Source organism: Lissotriton vulgaris, chromosome 4_1 (assembly GCF_964263255.1).
Source record: "Lissotriton vulgaris chromosome 4_1, aLisVul1.2, whole genome shotgun sequence".
NCBI lineage: Eukaryota > Metazoa > Chordata > Amphibia > Caudata > Salamandridae > Lissotriton > Lissotriton vulgaris.
Window position 1 is genome coordinate 310987555 of NC_141691.1, and position 13840 is coordinate 311001394.

General features: G+C 43.2%; 1 protein-coding gene across 4 annotated transcripts in view; it reads left to right on the forward strand.

Moving 5' to 3' along the window:
* The first annotated feature begins 5367 nt into the window (after positions 1-5367).
* ARHGEF6 (Rac/Cdc42 guanine nucleotide exchange factor 6) overlaps positions 5368-13840 on the forward strand; it is a 1115823-nt gene continuing 1107350 nt past the window's right edge. For 2 of the 4 annotated variants that reach the window (XM_086918632.1, XM_086918633.1), the window contains exon 1: positions 5368-5558. In XM_086918632.1, the coding sequence (XP_086774758.1) occupies positions 5394-5558 (165 nt within the window). In that variant the 5' untranslated portion in view covers positions 5368-5393. Of the gene's footprint in view, positions 5559-6451; positions 6600-13840 lie in introns of those variants that run through there. The other 2 variants (XM_086918635.1, XM_086918634.1) reach the window with 2 other exon arrangements.

Consider the following 13840-nt stretch of genomic DNA (forward strand, 5'->3'; position numbering starts at 1 on the left):
AAGGGAATACCCCACCCGCACACATGGCCCACGGTCTTTCGCAGAAGACCCTCAGAAACACAATACTTTGTATTCATATTGCAGATCACGATCTCATTATGTATTGTTTGTGCCAGTGAGGAGGGAACCTAGGTCTATCACTCTTTCTGTCTTGTCTGACCCCTCCATTGATGTCTCCACCCCCCATTCTTCTTGAGCCTGATCTAGCTTCTTCCCCCTCTGTGGGCACCACCCGATCATGGCTCCATAATCTTCCATCCTCCATGACCACTGTGTTCTTCTTTGGCATTCTGATGGTGCTGGGGGCATAGAACTTTTCTCCTCCTTTTCTTAGTCTTTCCGGTTTCCTGACGTCGACGTTTTGTCTTCGCTGGAACTCCCTCTCCTTGACTCCCCATTTCCTGTCGTACCATTCCTTGTATTTCCATTGATTGGTTTTGATCCTCCTCTTGATCTCTTTGGGGTCGGTCTCTTCCATTTGCTTTCTTCCCATCCAATTTGGGGTCAGCTTTGTTCCTGCTTTCCTTCCTCTCAGCAACTCGAAAGGTGTGCATCCTGTAGTAGATTTCGGCGTGGTGTGGTATGCCCACAGCATATCTCTTATTGCTTCCTCAATGTTTTACCCAGCCTGATTGGCCAGCTGCATGCACTCTTTCAACATGCGGTTTACCCTTTCCACCTTGCCATTTGCCTTGGGGCAATACAGTGGCGTGCGGATATGGGCTATGGAGCAGTCTTTAAGAAATTCCTTCATCTCTTCAGAGATCAGCTGTACCCCATTGTCCGTTACCAGTGTCAAAGGGATTCCCTCTCTCGAGAACACCTCCTTCATGAACTCAATGATCGACCTTGTGTTCACATTGTGGACCATCTTGCAGGTTATCCAACTTGAATAGTAATCCACCAGAACAAGTAGGTACCAATCCTGTGGCCCCTTGCCATGGATGGGCCCGGCTATGTCGAAGCCTAACTTGTCCCAGGGAATCTCAGGAACTTACACCGGTGACAATGGTGCTCGTCTAGTGACTTTTGACTTGTCACTCAGACCGCATGCGTAGCAGTCCCGTACTTTGTCTTCCATCTCACTGTCCATTGCAGGAAACCAGTAGTCCATACGTAGCCTAGCTTTGCTCAGACTGCGGCCCAGATGACCTTTGTGCGCTAGTTCTACGATCTGATTCCTTAAGGCCTCCGGTTGGACGAGCTTCCCAGACTTGAGTACGAAATTTCCTTCCACTGATAGGTCTTCCCGCACATTCCAATACTGTTGGATCTCTTCCTCCATGTCCTTACACTTCTTTGGCCATCCCGTAAGGATATGTTTCTTCACCTTCTTCATTACTTCATCTTGTTCCATCTGGGTTACCCAAGCATTTTTTTCCACTGCAGCTAGACTCACCTTCAGGATGGAGTCACCATTCAACTCTTCGTCCTCCTCTCCTCCTGCTGGTGCTCTCGATAAAAAGTCTGCAACCCTATTCTGTTGCCCTGGAATATGTCACTCTGAAATTATATGCTTGTAATCCCACTGCCCACTTGGCTATGCGGGGCGTCATGCTTTCCATGTCCTTCCTAGTGAAGAGTGAGACCAGGGGTTTGAGGTCAGTCTGTACCTCAAACGGAATACCCCATATAAAAAACTTGAAGTGGCGGATAGCCCAATAGACCGCCAGTGCCTCTTTTTCTATGGTCGAATAGTTTGCTTCTGATGAAGTGAGGGTCCTTCATGCAAAAGCCACAACTTTGACTTTACTTCCCTCTCTTTGCGCCAATGTCGTTCCTATGCCTCTGTTGCTGGCATCTGTCGAGATGATGGTGGCACCATTAGGGTCGAATTTTCCAATGAACGGGGCTTCAATGATTGCCTTCTTTATGATCTTCATGGACGTCTCTTGTTCCTTCCCCCAAGCAAAAACACTATCTTTCTTGATCAATTCTCTTAGAGGCTGCGATACCATGGCAAACTCCTTGATAAATTTAGCCATGTACTCAGCAAGCCCTAAGAATGATAGTATGTCCTCCTTGCTTTTGGGCGTGGGGGCGTCTCTCACTGCTCTGACCAAGTCATACTTAGGTTTGATGCCTTCCTCCGATAAGGTGTGTCACAGGTAGTCCACCGAGCTTACACCTAGCTTGCACTTGCTTGGTTTTGTGGTGAACCCTACTTCTTTCAGCTTTTCTAACACCTTCTTTGCCATCTCATTGTGTTCTTCATCGCTACTTCCATAGATCAGTATGTCATCTTGGAAACAGATGGTCTTCTTGCAGTCTTTCAGCACATGTTGCATGACTCTTTGGAAGGCTGCAGCCGCGGACGCCAAGCCAAATGGCATTCGCTGAAACTTGAAATTGCCAAAAGGGGTGGTGAAGGCCATTAGAATTTGCGAATCAGGATGTAACTTGATTTGGTAATATGCAGAGGATAGGTCTAGTACACTAAAATACTTGGCCCCCCGGATCGTGCTCAACATTTCACTGATGCAGGGCAGAGGAAACATATCCACCAGGATGTTTGCATTTAGATCTCTCAGGTCCACACAGAGTCTTATGCTGTTTCCTCCATCTTTCGCCGTGATCACGATCGGGGCCAACCATGCTGAACTCTCAATTTCGTTGATGACTCCTTGACTGACCAACCTTTGAAGTTCTTGCTGGAGGGGTTCTCTCATGCGTAGTGGTATGGATCTGGTTTTATGCACTACGGGTACTGCCCCCTCCTTAAGAATAATCTTGTGCATATAGTTCTTAAATACACCTAACCTTTCGCTGAATACCTCCTTAAACTCTTCGGTGAGGTCCCCTGCTAATCCTACCGGGTTGATAAGTAGCACCTGCTCTTTGTTATTCGGGTCTAACTTCATACCCAACTCCTTCTGGTGTTTCCAACCCAAAAGGGTCGAGCCACTAGTGGACACATACACTTTCCCCACAGTGTGCCTGTCTTTAAATGAGATTCTCATTGTCGCCATGCCCTCTAAGGGGATTCTTCCCTTGTTGTACCCCTTGGGACTGATATCAGCTTGCATCATTTTAATGGGGTGGTTTGCAAATTTTTCTTCAAATACACTTTTATCTACCAACGTGTAGGGCGAACATGAATCAGCATACATACTGAACTTTACACCATCAAGTAAAACATCACATTTGGGATAGATGTCATCGTTATTTTCATCCTCTTCCTCCACTTGGAAGATATAGGATTTCTCCCCCTCCTCTTCCTGAGGGTACTCCTCAATTGCATGTACAGCTTTGCTGGGTGCCTTACACACTTTGGAATAGTGCCCCCACCTGTTACACTTCCTGCATTGTACATTTCTCGCTGGGCACTTCCAATTGTTGGCCAGGTGATTGGGACTACCACATTTGAAACACACCATAGTACCAGTCTTCCTACGAACCATCTCTTTACTCTTGTCCCCTACTTTACAAATGGTTTCTCCCTCCGTGTGGATCTTGCTCTCTGCCCTCTCTTTGTTTATCCCCTCTTGTGGTTTCATTTCCATCATACACCGCGCGGTGTGTTCTAGGCCCTTAGCTATGTTGAGAGCTTCCTCTAATTTAGGGTTCTTAGTGAGTAACTCCTCTTGTGTTTTGGTATCATTGGTGCATCTCACGAGTTGGTCTCTAATCAACGAGTCTGTGAGTTGCCCAAATTCACATGTGGCTGATAATCCTCTCAGTACTGCTATGTACGCGCTCACCCTCTCCTCCTTCTTCTGTACCCTCTTAAAAAACTTATGTCTTTCCATCACCACATTTATTTTCTCTTTGAAGTGTGTCTCTAACTCCCTCAAAGTGCTCTCATAAACGTTGATACCCTCCTCTACTTCCTCTTGATCATCCTCCACCAACCTCCCTGTTATGTCTTCATAAATTTTCCTACCTTGTGTGCCTAAATTGTGGAGTAGTATGTGCTGTTTCCGTATGTTGGAATAATTGCTACCTCCTATGGCAATAAGATACGATTTAAATATGCCTACCCACCTCCTCCAGGGAATAACAAGTTCACCCAATTCATTCACCTATGCACACAAATACAGCCCAAGCACTCTGCGAGCCAAGGCATCACACAGGGTTCAATTCTGTCAGGCTGTGGGCTACGACGTCAGAGACGACCTGCACTCAACCGGCATAGTGAAGAGACACTACGAGAAGCTGGAAATAGCTGGCGCACATGCGCGACACAGCCGCCACCAGAATAGAGTCGGAAGAGCTCGCGCACCTAGCTCCACTTTAAGAAATAAGACCTCGGCAGCAAGCGCCCGGTCCATGGGAGGTGAGCACACGCTCCCCGCAATGCGCACATGTAAACCGGCAGAAAAGACGAAAAACGGCAAAGCGGTACAAACGTGCAACCGGAGCCGGAGTGCGCCGCAAAGACGCGCCACACAGTGCGATGGAAGCGCGAAGCACCAAGCAATAGTAAAGCACAACAACGCTGCAAATACAAGTAAATACAGGTAAGAACCAAAAAAAGCACTTAACTGGCTGCAGAGCAGCAAAGAAAGAGGAAGAAAGACTATCATCATTGGGACCTTTTATACTGAGTACTCTATGGTTGTTATCCTGGTGGTTATGGGTAAAGTAGTTTTTTGGTTACTGTTTATTGGCTGCCGAGAATTCTGTAAAGAAATGAGAAAATCATAATCGGAGCCTCCTGTCCTGAAATAGAATTAATCTGAACAACCAGATCCGGAGAGGAGCAACAAAATCGTAAAGGGATTAACATTGCTACCAGTCTGGCAGAAGCGCTTTAACATGACATCAAAGAAAAAGCACTTAATCATTGGCAAGTACTTTTGGGCAGCTTTTTTAAACACATTTTTTTTCATAAGTTGGCTGATACGGTCACTCATGACACTGTACCTCGTGATTTCAGCCTCTTTCTGCTGCAACACCTTGAACCCCCAATGTATAGAAATCCGGAGTATTTTATTTCCCATTTCTAAGGCTGTAAGCGATGAACAACGAAGGGGGACTGTGAACACAAAACGTTTGAAAACTATGTAATGGATTAGTAGGTGTCAAATCTAGGATTGGAAATTTTCAAAATAAAAGTTACTTTTTTTTGTAAAAGATCATATTTTTTCAGCATGAAGTTATTTATTACAGTGAAAGTTACTGTTAGCGCACAGTCGAAAAAACATAACATTTATTAATTTTTTTGAGCGTCATCTACATGTTAAACCCTAGCATTTGAAAAAAGTTATTCCACATCTATACGCGGCTCTGGCATTATAACTTGTTTTTAAATATCTATGAGATCTGGTTCAGGCCACAGCACGCCACAAACCAGAAGTTGTTGAAAAAAAGAAGAAATGAGCAGAGGCAAGTACGGATGTGGGTTATATAGCACCAACCCCTGCATCTGTTTCACAGCCTAATCTGCTGCCATGAACCCGGAGGAGCAAGCAGTGACATGGCTCATATCTTTGGGAGTCCTGAACTCCCCCAAAAAGACCATATGCGACCCAGAGGAATTCCTAAAGTCGTCACTCAGAAACGGAGTAGTGCTGTGCAAGCTTGTTAATAGATTGGTTCCGGGATCGGCGGAAAAGGTAAACAAAAGGCAACGCACAAGTTCTTGTTCTCCTAACATGGCTGCGCGGGTCCTGTAGGGCGGGGCCCGGGGGTCGTCTGTCCTGCGGCACCTCGGTCACAGACAGAAGTGGATGCTGTTCTAAGTAGATTAACTTTATCCAGCTAGTTAGGAAATGAGTGGCTAGGTAGGAAACAAGGGCGCAAGAGGGCGTTTCTCTGTGTATTCTTGCCGCGATATCAATATAAGAGCGGTCTGGCTAGGCGCTGAATTTATCAGTTTTCTCAGTAACAACGTTAGCTAGTTTGCTGATTATTGGGTTCATCTGTATTCGCGTGAACGCAGCTTTGCCGAGCGCCTCGTTTTAAATTGCTGTCCTATTCGTTCCGTACTCTTCACTTTTGCACTTATCCGAGCCGCAGTGCAGTTTCTACGGCCTCTCGTTCAATGCATGATCACAGCAGAATGTATGGCGAGGAACACGCATGAAAGGATGCGCCACATCTCCGATCATACCGTCGGGTTCGAACATTACAATTGGTTTAAGACCCACATAGTACATCTTGTAAGATTTGCTCCTTTGGTATTCTCATGCCAAAAAAGTTTATTTAAATTGAGCATTATCAGTTCAGCATGGTGCACCAGTCTTGCAAGCATGGAACAGTGACATTTATGTTACTACCAACGGAACACCTCGAGGTGTTTGTCAACAAAATTTTCAGGCGGGAGTGAGTACGATATGAAACACTTGCTTTCTTGTAAAATCATGCATAGGTAATGTAGCTCAAAAGCACGTTCTCTTCCCTCCCCACGCTAAATATGATGAGACTAGCCTCTCTAAGATGGCCACCTCGTTTTCAACACGGAAGATACTGAGACGCTTTCAGTGTCTATAGGTCTGCTTGTCATTTCGTAACGTGAGTCGCCTTCCTGTTGGTTGTCATAGGTAGCAGCTGCCTTGTGAAGATCGGCCTCTGATTGGCTACCCTTGTGTTCCTTTCTAGTCTGATCCCAGGCTGTCAGTAAGAGAGAGGGGTGCAGGCAGTGCTGGTGGCAGCAGGTCAGTGAGTGTTGGTTGCTGCCTTGTGTGTGCCCTATGGCTGCAGGCAAGTTCGGGAGAACAGTGTGATACGTTGAGGGATGTTCAAGAATGGATTTAGAAGGGAACCTGCCTTTCAGGGCATCACGGGCTGGATTTGGTACCAAGTGCTTCTCTGATTAAAACAAAATATAATCCAACACTGTACAGCGTTTTGGGACTGGGTTGGGAACGCACTTGTTGAAGACATGGACAGAAACTTATTGGTGCCTTTTTGGTATCGCATAAACTTATTGGTGCCAAGTTGCTCCGTTCAAGTTTAGTTTACCATGGCTTTTTTTGCTGCGAACATGCTGTTCATTTTCAGACCTGTTGTGTTTATCATTATGCGAATAGGGTTAAAAATGCCAGAGTGGAATCTGCTATAGGTTGAAGGTGTCATTCATGACAAGAATTCACCGGTTTGGTTGAACAATACATTTTACTTCCAGGTCTACCACGGGATCAAGTAGTATTAATCCTCAGCAGCAGCACAAGAAGTATACATTGCCCGTAACACAAGAGGAAATCTGTTGACGTCGCTGCTCCGCATTGCTACCTTGCACGCATAGGTGGTGTGAAAAATCAGGCATGACATGACAGTTACTAAATGCTTCATTATATTATGGTCCAGCCCCCCCTCAGTCCCAATCAGGACCTGACTCCTTCTTTTCGCCAGTTACTAAATGCTAGCAAATGTAAACGTTTTGAAGTGACAGTCGTCCTAAAACTAATCCCAAATTCATACCTAAAATACCAACTGAATTTCATTTAAACAAGCCTGCAATCCTAAAGACATTTCTTCAAAATCCAACACATCCTGCAGAAAGAGCTCTAGATTTGCTAGACCTCAGGAGATGCCTCAAGTTATGTATTGGTAAAAGTAAACGCTCAATAATATCATATGAGCTTATTGTCCTTCTCTAGATCACGTAAAAGCTTCCCAGTCACAAAACAGGGACTATCTGGATGCATAGAGGCAATAATAGCTTTTTGACACATTAAAGCAGGAAAACGTTTTACATACACAGGTAAAGCCCATCCTACAAGGAGCATAAGGCCACATGTATCAAAATTGGAAATTGCGATGACCTAATTGTGATTTTCTGAGAACTGCAATTAGGTAATCGCAATTTGCAATGTATGAAACTCCAACAACCCGAAATCAGCTCGTAAAGGCCCAGATTCTGAGAATCTGGCCCTTTGCGAGCGCTATTTTTGCATTTGGGATTCATCATCCCAAATGCAAAAATCGGTAATAGCGATTTCGCTATTTTGCGATGAATTACATTTAAGGAATCTCTATTTGAGATTCCTTAAATGCAATTCATCATCCATTTAAAATTTGCGAATTCGCAATTTCGGCCTGCTATTTACTGCGAGGTCAAACCTCGTGGTAAATAGCGAAAACTCAAAAAAATGCTTTTAAAAGCATTTTTGTGAATTGCATGTTGCACACACACATGTCCTTTGGACATGTGTATGCGCAACACCTGTTTAAATTAGCTTTTAAGGGGTGCTACAGGGTGTCCTCTGGACACCCATGGCACCCTTTAAATCGCTATCTTATTTGCGATTAGCTAATCGCAAATAAGAAATCAGTAGGAATCGCAAACATTTTTGCTATTCTTACATAAATCCCGTTTTGCGAGTCTGGAATAGCGATTCCTTATGATTCGCTATTTCAGACTCGCAAAACCTCCCAATGATGAATCAGGCTGCAAGAGTTTCATATACCAATTCCTAGGGGGTCGCAAATTGAGCTACCTCCAGTAATATTTCTTTTTTATAATCAACTTTATTGGCATTTGAAAAACCAAATATACAAAGGACAGCATATGATTGCGCAGTAAATCAAAGTCCATCTTCGGCATACAACAAAAACCCCAGCCATAGTTTAGTACCTCCGAGCAAACCACCCCACCGGAGAAGCAGTGTAACAAGGTAGCAGAGAAATCAAGCACACATCTCAAGACAGTAGGTTTAGCCATTTGCCCCATATCCTATGAAATCTCTCAGGACATCCCCGGGCCTCAAAGAGGGGTTCCTCCAGGGCCTCGCATCAATCCACCCCTGCCGCCACTTTCGTATGGTAGGAGGTTTGGCCTGAGTCCAGCTTGCTGCCATGTCTCGCTTAGCCACTGCCACCGTTGTGCCTAGAAAGCGTTTGTCGGCTCTAGAGCCATCCAATCTATCAAATACCTCATTAGTATTAATGCAGTAGATCACAATATGCAACCCCCTAGGAATCGCTAAAATCATGGGGATGGTGGCCTGCTAGGGTCAGCAGACAACCATGTCCATGATTGCTTTTAAATAAAGCAATTAAAAAAATGCAACATGTTTTTCTTGAAGGAAAATAGGTTGAGTTTAAAAAAAAAAAAAGATGTATATATATTTCTTTTGATGTTTTAAGAGCAGGCAGTGGATGGGACTGCTGCCTGATCTTACAAAACTTTTTATTACCATTCTTAAAGGGGAAGGTGTCGTTGGGTACCACTTCCCATCTGTGAATGGGTTACCACATACTTGATGTAGGTGGTAAAATGCGAATGTTTTGTGACCGCATTCACGATCACAAAACGTTTATACATACCATTAGGAGTCGCTTATTTGGAAGGGACGCCCTAAATACGCCCCTTCCAAATACCGAATCGCGAACCCATTTTGCGATTCAGTAACAGGTTACCAAATCGCAAAATGAGTTTTGATACATGTAAAGAGCCTTTTTTGCGTTCGCATGCAAGCCAATTCTGTGAATCGGCTCGTTTGCGAATGCAAATTTGGCTGATACATGTGACCCATAGTGACTTCATCAGCACTCTTCTTGGGAGTGCCACTAGTAGACGTTTGCCAAGCTGCAATAGGGACTAACATACTCCCATTCACAAAACACTATTCTTTAGAAGCAGTTGCAGATATCTATTTCCACTAGATATCTTACGAGTGAAGACTTCTGGGACATTATCATATTTACTTGGAAAATACCACAGCTGCATGATGGTACTTTTATAATAGTGCTGACCACTAGTTAGCTTAAAGCTCACCTGCTCAGTGCTCAAACAAGTTTTAAATCAAATGTGAGGAAAAACATACTGAATTTAAAGTACTTTTTCTTTCTTATAACACCTTACATTTATATAGGTCCTGTGTATAAGCTCAAATGGATTTTAAAGAAGGAATGTGTGGCAGAAGATGGCAGTTTTCAGACTGCTTACTGACTGGTAAACGTCATTACATGCATCCTCTTTGGTTTTTGAGACTCTGTGGATTATGCTCTTGGTGCATCGGAAGAAAGATTGCTGAATTGGCAAATGCAGTGACCTACTATCTGTGAACACATTATGTTAAATGCTCCTTTATTTTTAGTCTAACCTGCTTTATAATGTACCCCATATCCCTTCTAGTCCTTTTCCTGGCCATGATGTAATACCCTGCCTTAATTTCGTTATTGCCAAAATCTTGGGCCTATAAATCTTGGGCCTATCGGCAATAAATCACCACACTATACAAAAATGGGGAGCCTTTCCCCGTAGACAAGTATAATTATTTACCATGACAAAATATATTTTTGCCTTTTGCTGATAGCGTTAATGCACAAGGCTTCCAGTCTTAGTTTTGAATAATGTATTTTATTGTAATTTTACCTATTAAAACACACAGTATATATTTGACATAGCCGTCCCTAAATAAACAGTTTGTCGGAGATATAGAGCAGGGAAGGTAGGATTATAATACACCAAAGTCAGTGTATATTACTGTACACATAAAATTCCCTGTAAGTATTCAGTTTGGAAATATTCTGACATTTGTTATAGTGCGCCCACAACGTATAAGGGCGTCTGTACATTTTTGTATCAAAGGTGGTCTTTGGTGGGAAATGAAGGACCTTCTCGTAAGTTCTGCTGTCATTCTTGCCTTCTTCCAGTGTAGCCTCTATCCATACTAGTGTTATGCATACCTCTTTTCCACGTTTCTAAGACAATCAGTAATTTCTGGGGCCTTTGTGGTTATTCAGCAGATGGTAAACCTACATTTGGGCAGTGCAACCTTTTTAAGGTCTCGGCCTGGAGAAAGCAGCGCATGCGCTGCTCTGCCATGCAGAGGACTCTTGGAATCAATACAATTTCAGCGTGCACGCAGGGAGACAAACCAGACAGAAGATGTGCACGCGGAGATTGGATGCTGTACTGGCGGCGTGATACACTGGAGACTTTTATTTTCTGTTCACTGACATCATTGTCCGAGGCATTAAATAATATCTCAAATGGCAGACATCACTTCAAACGATGGCTCTCTAAAAATACAATAAACATTGCCACTTAGATACTTCATATGTATGTGGATGCAGAGCAAATGTAAATGTCCAGTATTTGTATAGCGCTAACAATTACCCGAGGGTGTCAAGGTGCTGGGGGCCACCGAGAAGATTAAGCCATCTATTGCCTGGAGTCGCATGACTTCTGGAGTTAGCTGCCATGGCCGCTGCACCACATCTCTTCCCTATGTAGATTCCTTTTTACGCACTATTGAAGTAGCACTCATCGTCGAAGATTCAGTAAAACGCCTGTTGCGGCTGAAATGTCTCCAGGCTCCCTTGCAAGGCCAATAGCAACACACCGTTACCCCTCTGTTCTGCCTGTGAACCCTCAACTGCTATTTCTTTACTGCTGAGGGGACTAGTAGAAGAAGAACAGGGGATGTGGCCTTAGTTTTAGACACGTGTTCAATTTCTCTTCTTGCTGCTGCCTTCTAGACCTAGGTTACTATGGGCAGGTCCATTGGAATTATGGGATTCTGTCATTGCTGCGTTTTCTGCTTGATAATTTGGTGCATGTACCACATAATCCATCATCGGCTGCATAATCTGCAGATTATAACTACATTAATTTTGTTTTTAGCTCACAATGGCAACACAACGTTACCCCTCTGTTCTGCCTGTGAACCCTCAACTGCCATTTCTTTACTGCTGAGGGAGCTTGTAGAAGAACAGGGGCTGTGTCCTTAGTTTTAGACACGTGTTCAATTTCTCTTCTTGCTGCTGCCTTCTAGACCTAGGTTACTATGGGCAGGTCCATTGGAATTATGGGATTCTGTGATTGCTGCTGATCCAGCGCTCCTACCAAAATTCTGCATAAATGATGTCATCATCTACCACCATACTTACCAATCAATACCAGGCCCATAAAAATAACAGAGCAGCTGAATCATGAGGCGAATGAATCTGAAATGTTGTTTAAACTATCTACAATAAACAAGACCACGTTGTCATTTTAAAAGTTTATTCAAACATATTCAAGAAAATTTAGGTTTTGGAACTTTATTAAGCAAGCATTAGAAAAAGTCATAAAGAAAGTGTTATTCAGCATTTATAAAGAGAGCTTAATTCAAGAAATATTATTCATTAACAGAAATAAGTGAAAAAGAACATTTCCAAACCCTAACCATTTCCCTGTCTCTACCCTCATCACCTGGAAACAAAGTCTTTAAAAAGTCTCCTTTCCTTACGTGTATTCATCGGTCAGCAGAACACGACCCTCTGGAATCAAGAAGCGTAGGCCAAAGTCTATTCCTTGAGCCAATTCTTATACCCTAAAACTAAGGCTAAACTAACTAATTTCACATTCCAACAGCTGAATTCTGGCTCCCCATTGGCTGAATCACCCCACGCCACAGTAAATTGTGACATCTTTCACCTCGAGTCCGGGCTTTTACAGAAAGCCATTGTTCATGCACAGAGTCCTGGCGGCACTTCCTTAGGCTGCTACATTTTGTAGCAAAGATTGTTCATGTAGTGCACAAAAATGCCACGGCTCACATTCCTGGCCTTGAGCCTGTCCGTTCTGAGCTTCTCGTGGCACATTAGCAAACCTCTCCAGAGTCGCCTTTTGCAGTTCTTTTCACAATAAAAGTTTATAGGCTTCTCATCTTTTTCAAAATAAGTTTTCACTCATGGCTTTACATCAGTAGGCCTCTTTCAGAAAGCGTCAATTTTCTGCGCCACTTTTGCTTGCGTCACTGCGCCACCTTTAGCTTGCGTCACTTTTTCAGAATACATTATTTTTCTGCAGCTATGCTTCTTTCAGTAAACTATTATTTAAACAAACACAAAACAGCAATTAAAGAATTGACATTTGTTCTGTTACCCACCCCCTTTTCTAAATGTTAACCCATTAATTATTTTACCTAGCATAAGCACATTTAAGCAGCATATATTACCTTTGATGTACCAATCCGATCTGGAACTGCATTTGTCACAGAAAAGACAAGACAGAAGCACATTTAAAAAGCACATGCTATTATTTTTTGACAGCAGCAGTTAGTATATGACAAAGACTATAGACAAAGACAATAGACAACAATTATTGTATTATTTCTTTTGCATTTTGCACAAATAAGCATAATGTTAATCCCATATGTTCATGTTGCACAGTTTATTCTAGGTTGATTTAATAACATGCAGCAAACATATTAGTTTTATTGAAACATTATGGAAGACTGACTTCACAAGCCTGAACAAAATATTGTTCATTAACCCGCTCCATCACTGCGATTTCTGCTTGATAATTTGGTGCATGTACCACATAATTCATCATCGGCTGCATAATCTGATCTGCAGATTATAACTACATTTTTTTTGTTTCTAGCTCAAAATGATCAAAAGTTACAAAAAATATGGCGAGACATGACCCCTGCAGTCGAAGGCTGTTTCCAGTGGTTCACAGGTCATCTTTCAATTGATTATGCTTGTATTCGGTATTAAACTCGTACCAATTAGATGAATCTTTGCACAGGCAGTCAGGGCCAGACTAGGAACCCAAAGCAGCCCTGGCCATTTTTCAGGGCCAGCCACCTCTGGGAGGGTAGGTGGGGTGCAAATGTGAAGCACTGCTGCTTAACACCCAGGAGTGCAATCATTCTGTATATGAGCAGGTCTCACAGCAGCTCGGACACTTTTAAACTCTTTGTAATTCAGGCAAGACTTTCAAAATTCAGGAAGTGTGTGGCATACAGCTGCAATTAAACAGATGGGTGTGGAGGGGAAACGCATGTTATTCTAATGAACTGTCAGTTTGTAGACAGTGACAGGTTTAGCCATTGATTGTACTAAGGACTTGAATTAAGGATGCAGTGGGGAGGTAGGAGTCTTTAGTGGGTCGCGGTGCTGGTAGGACTATTAACAAGTATTAAAAATGCAATAAGTCTCTCCTTTCATTAAATTG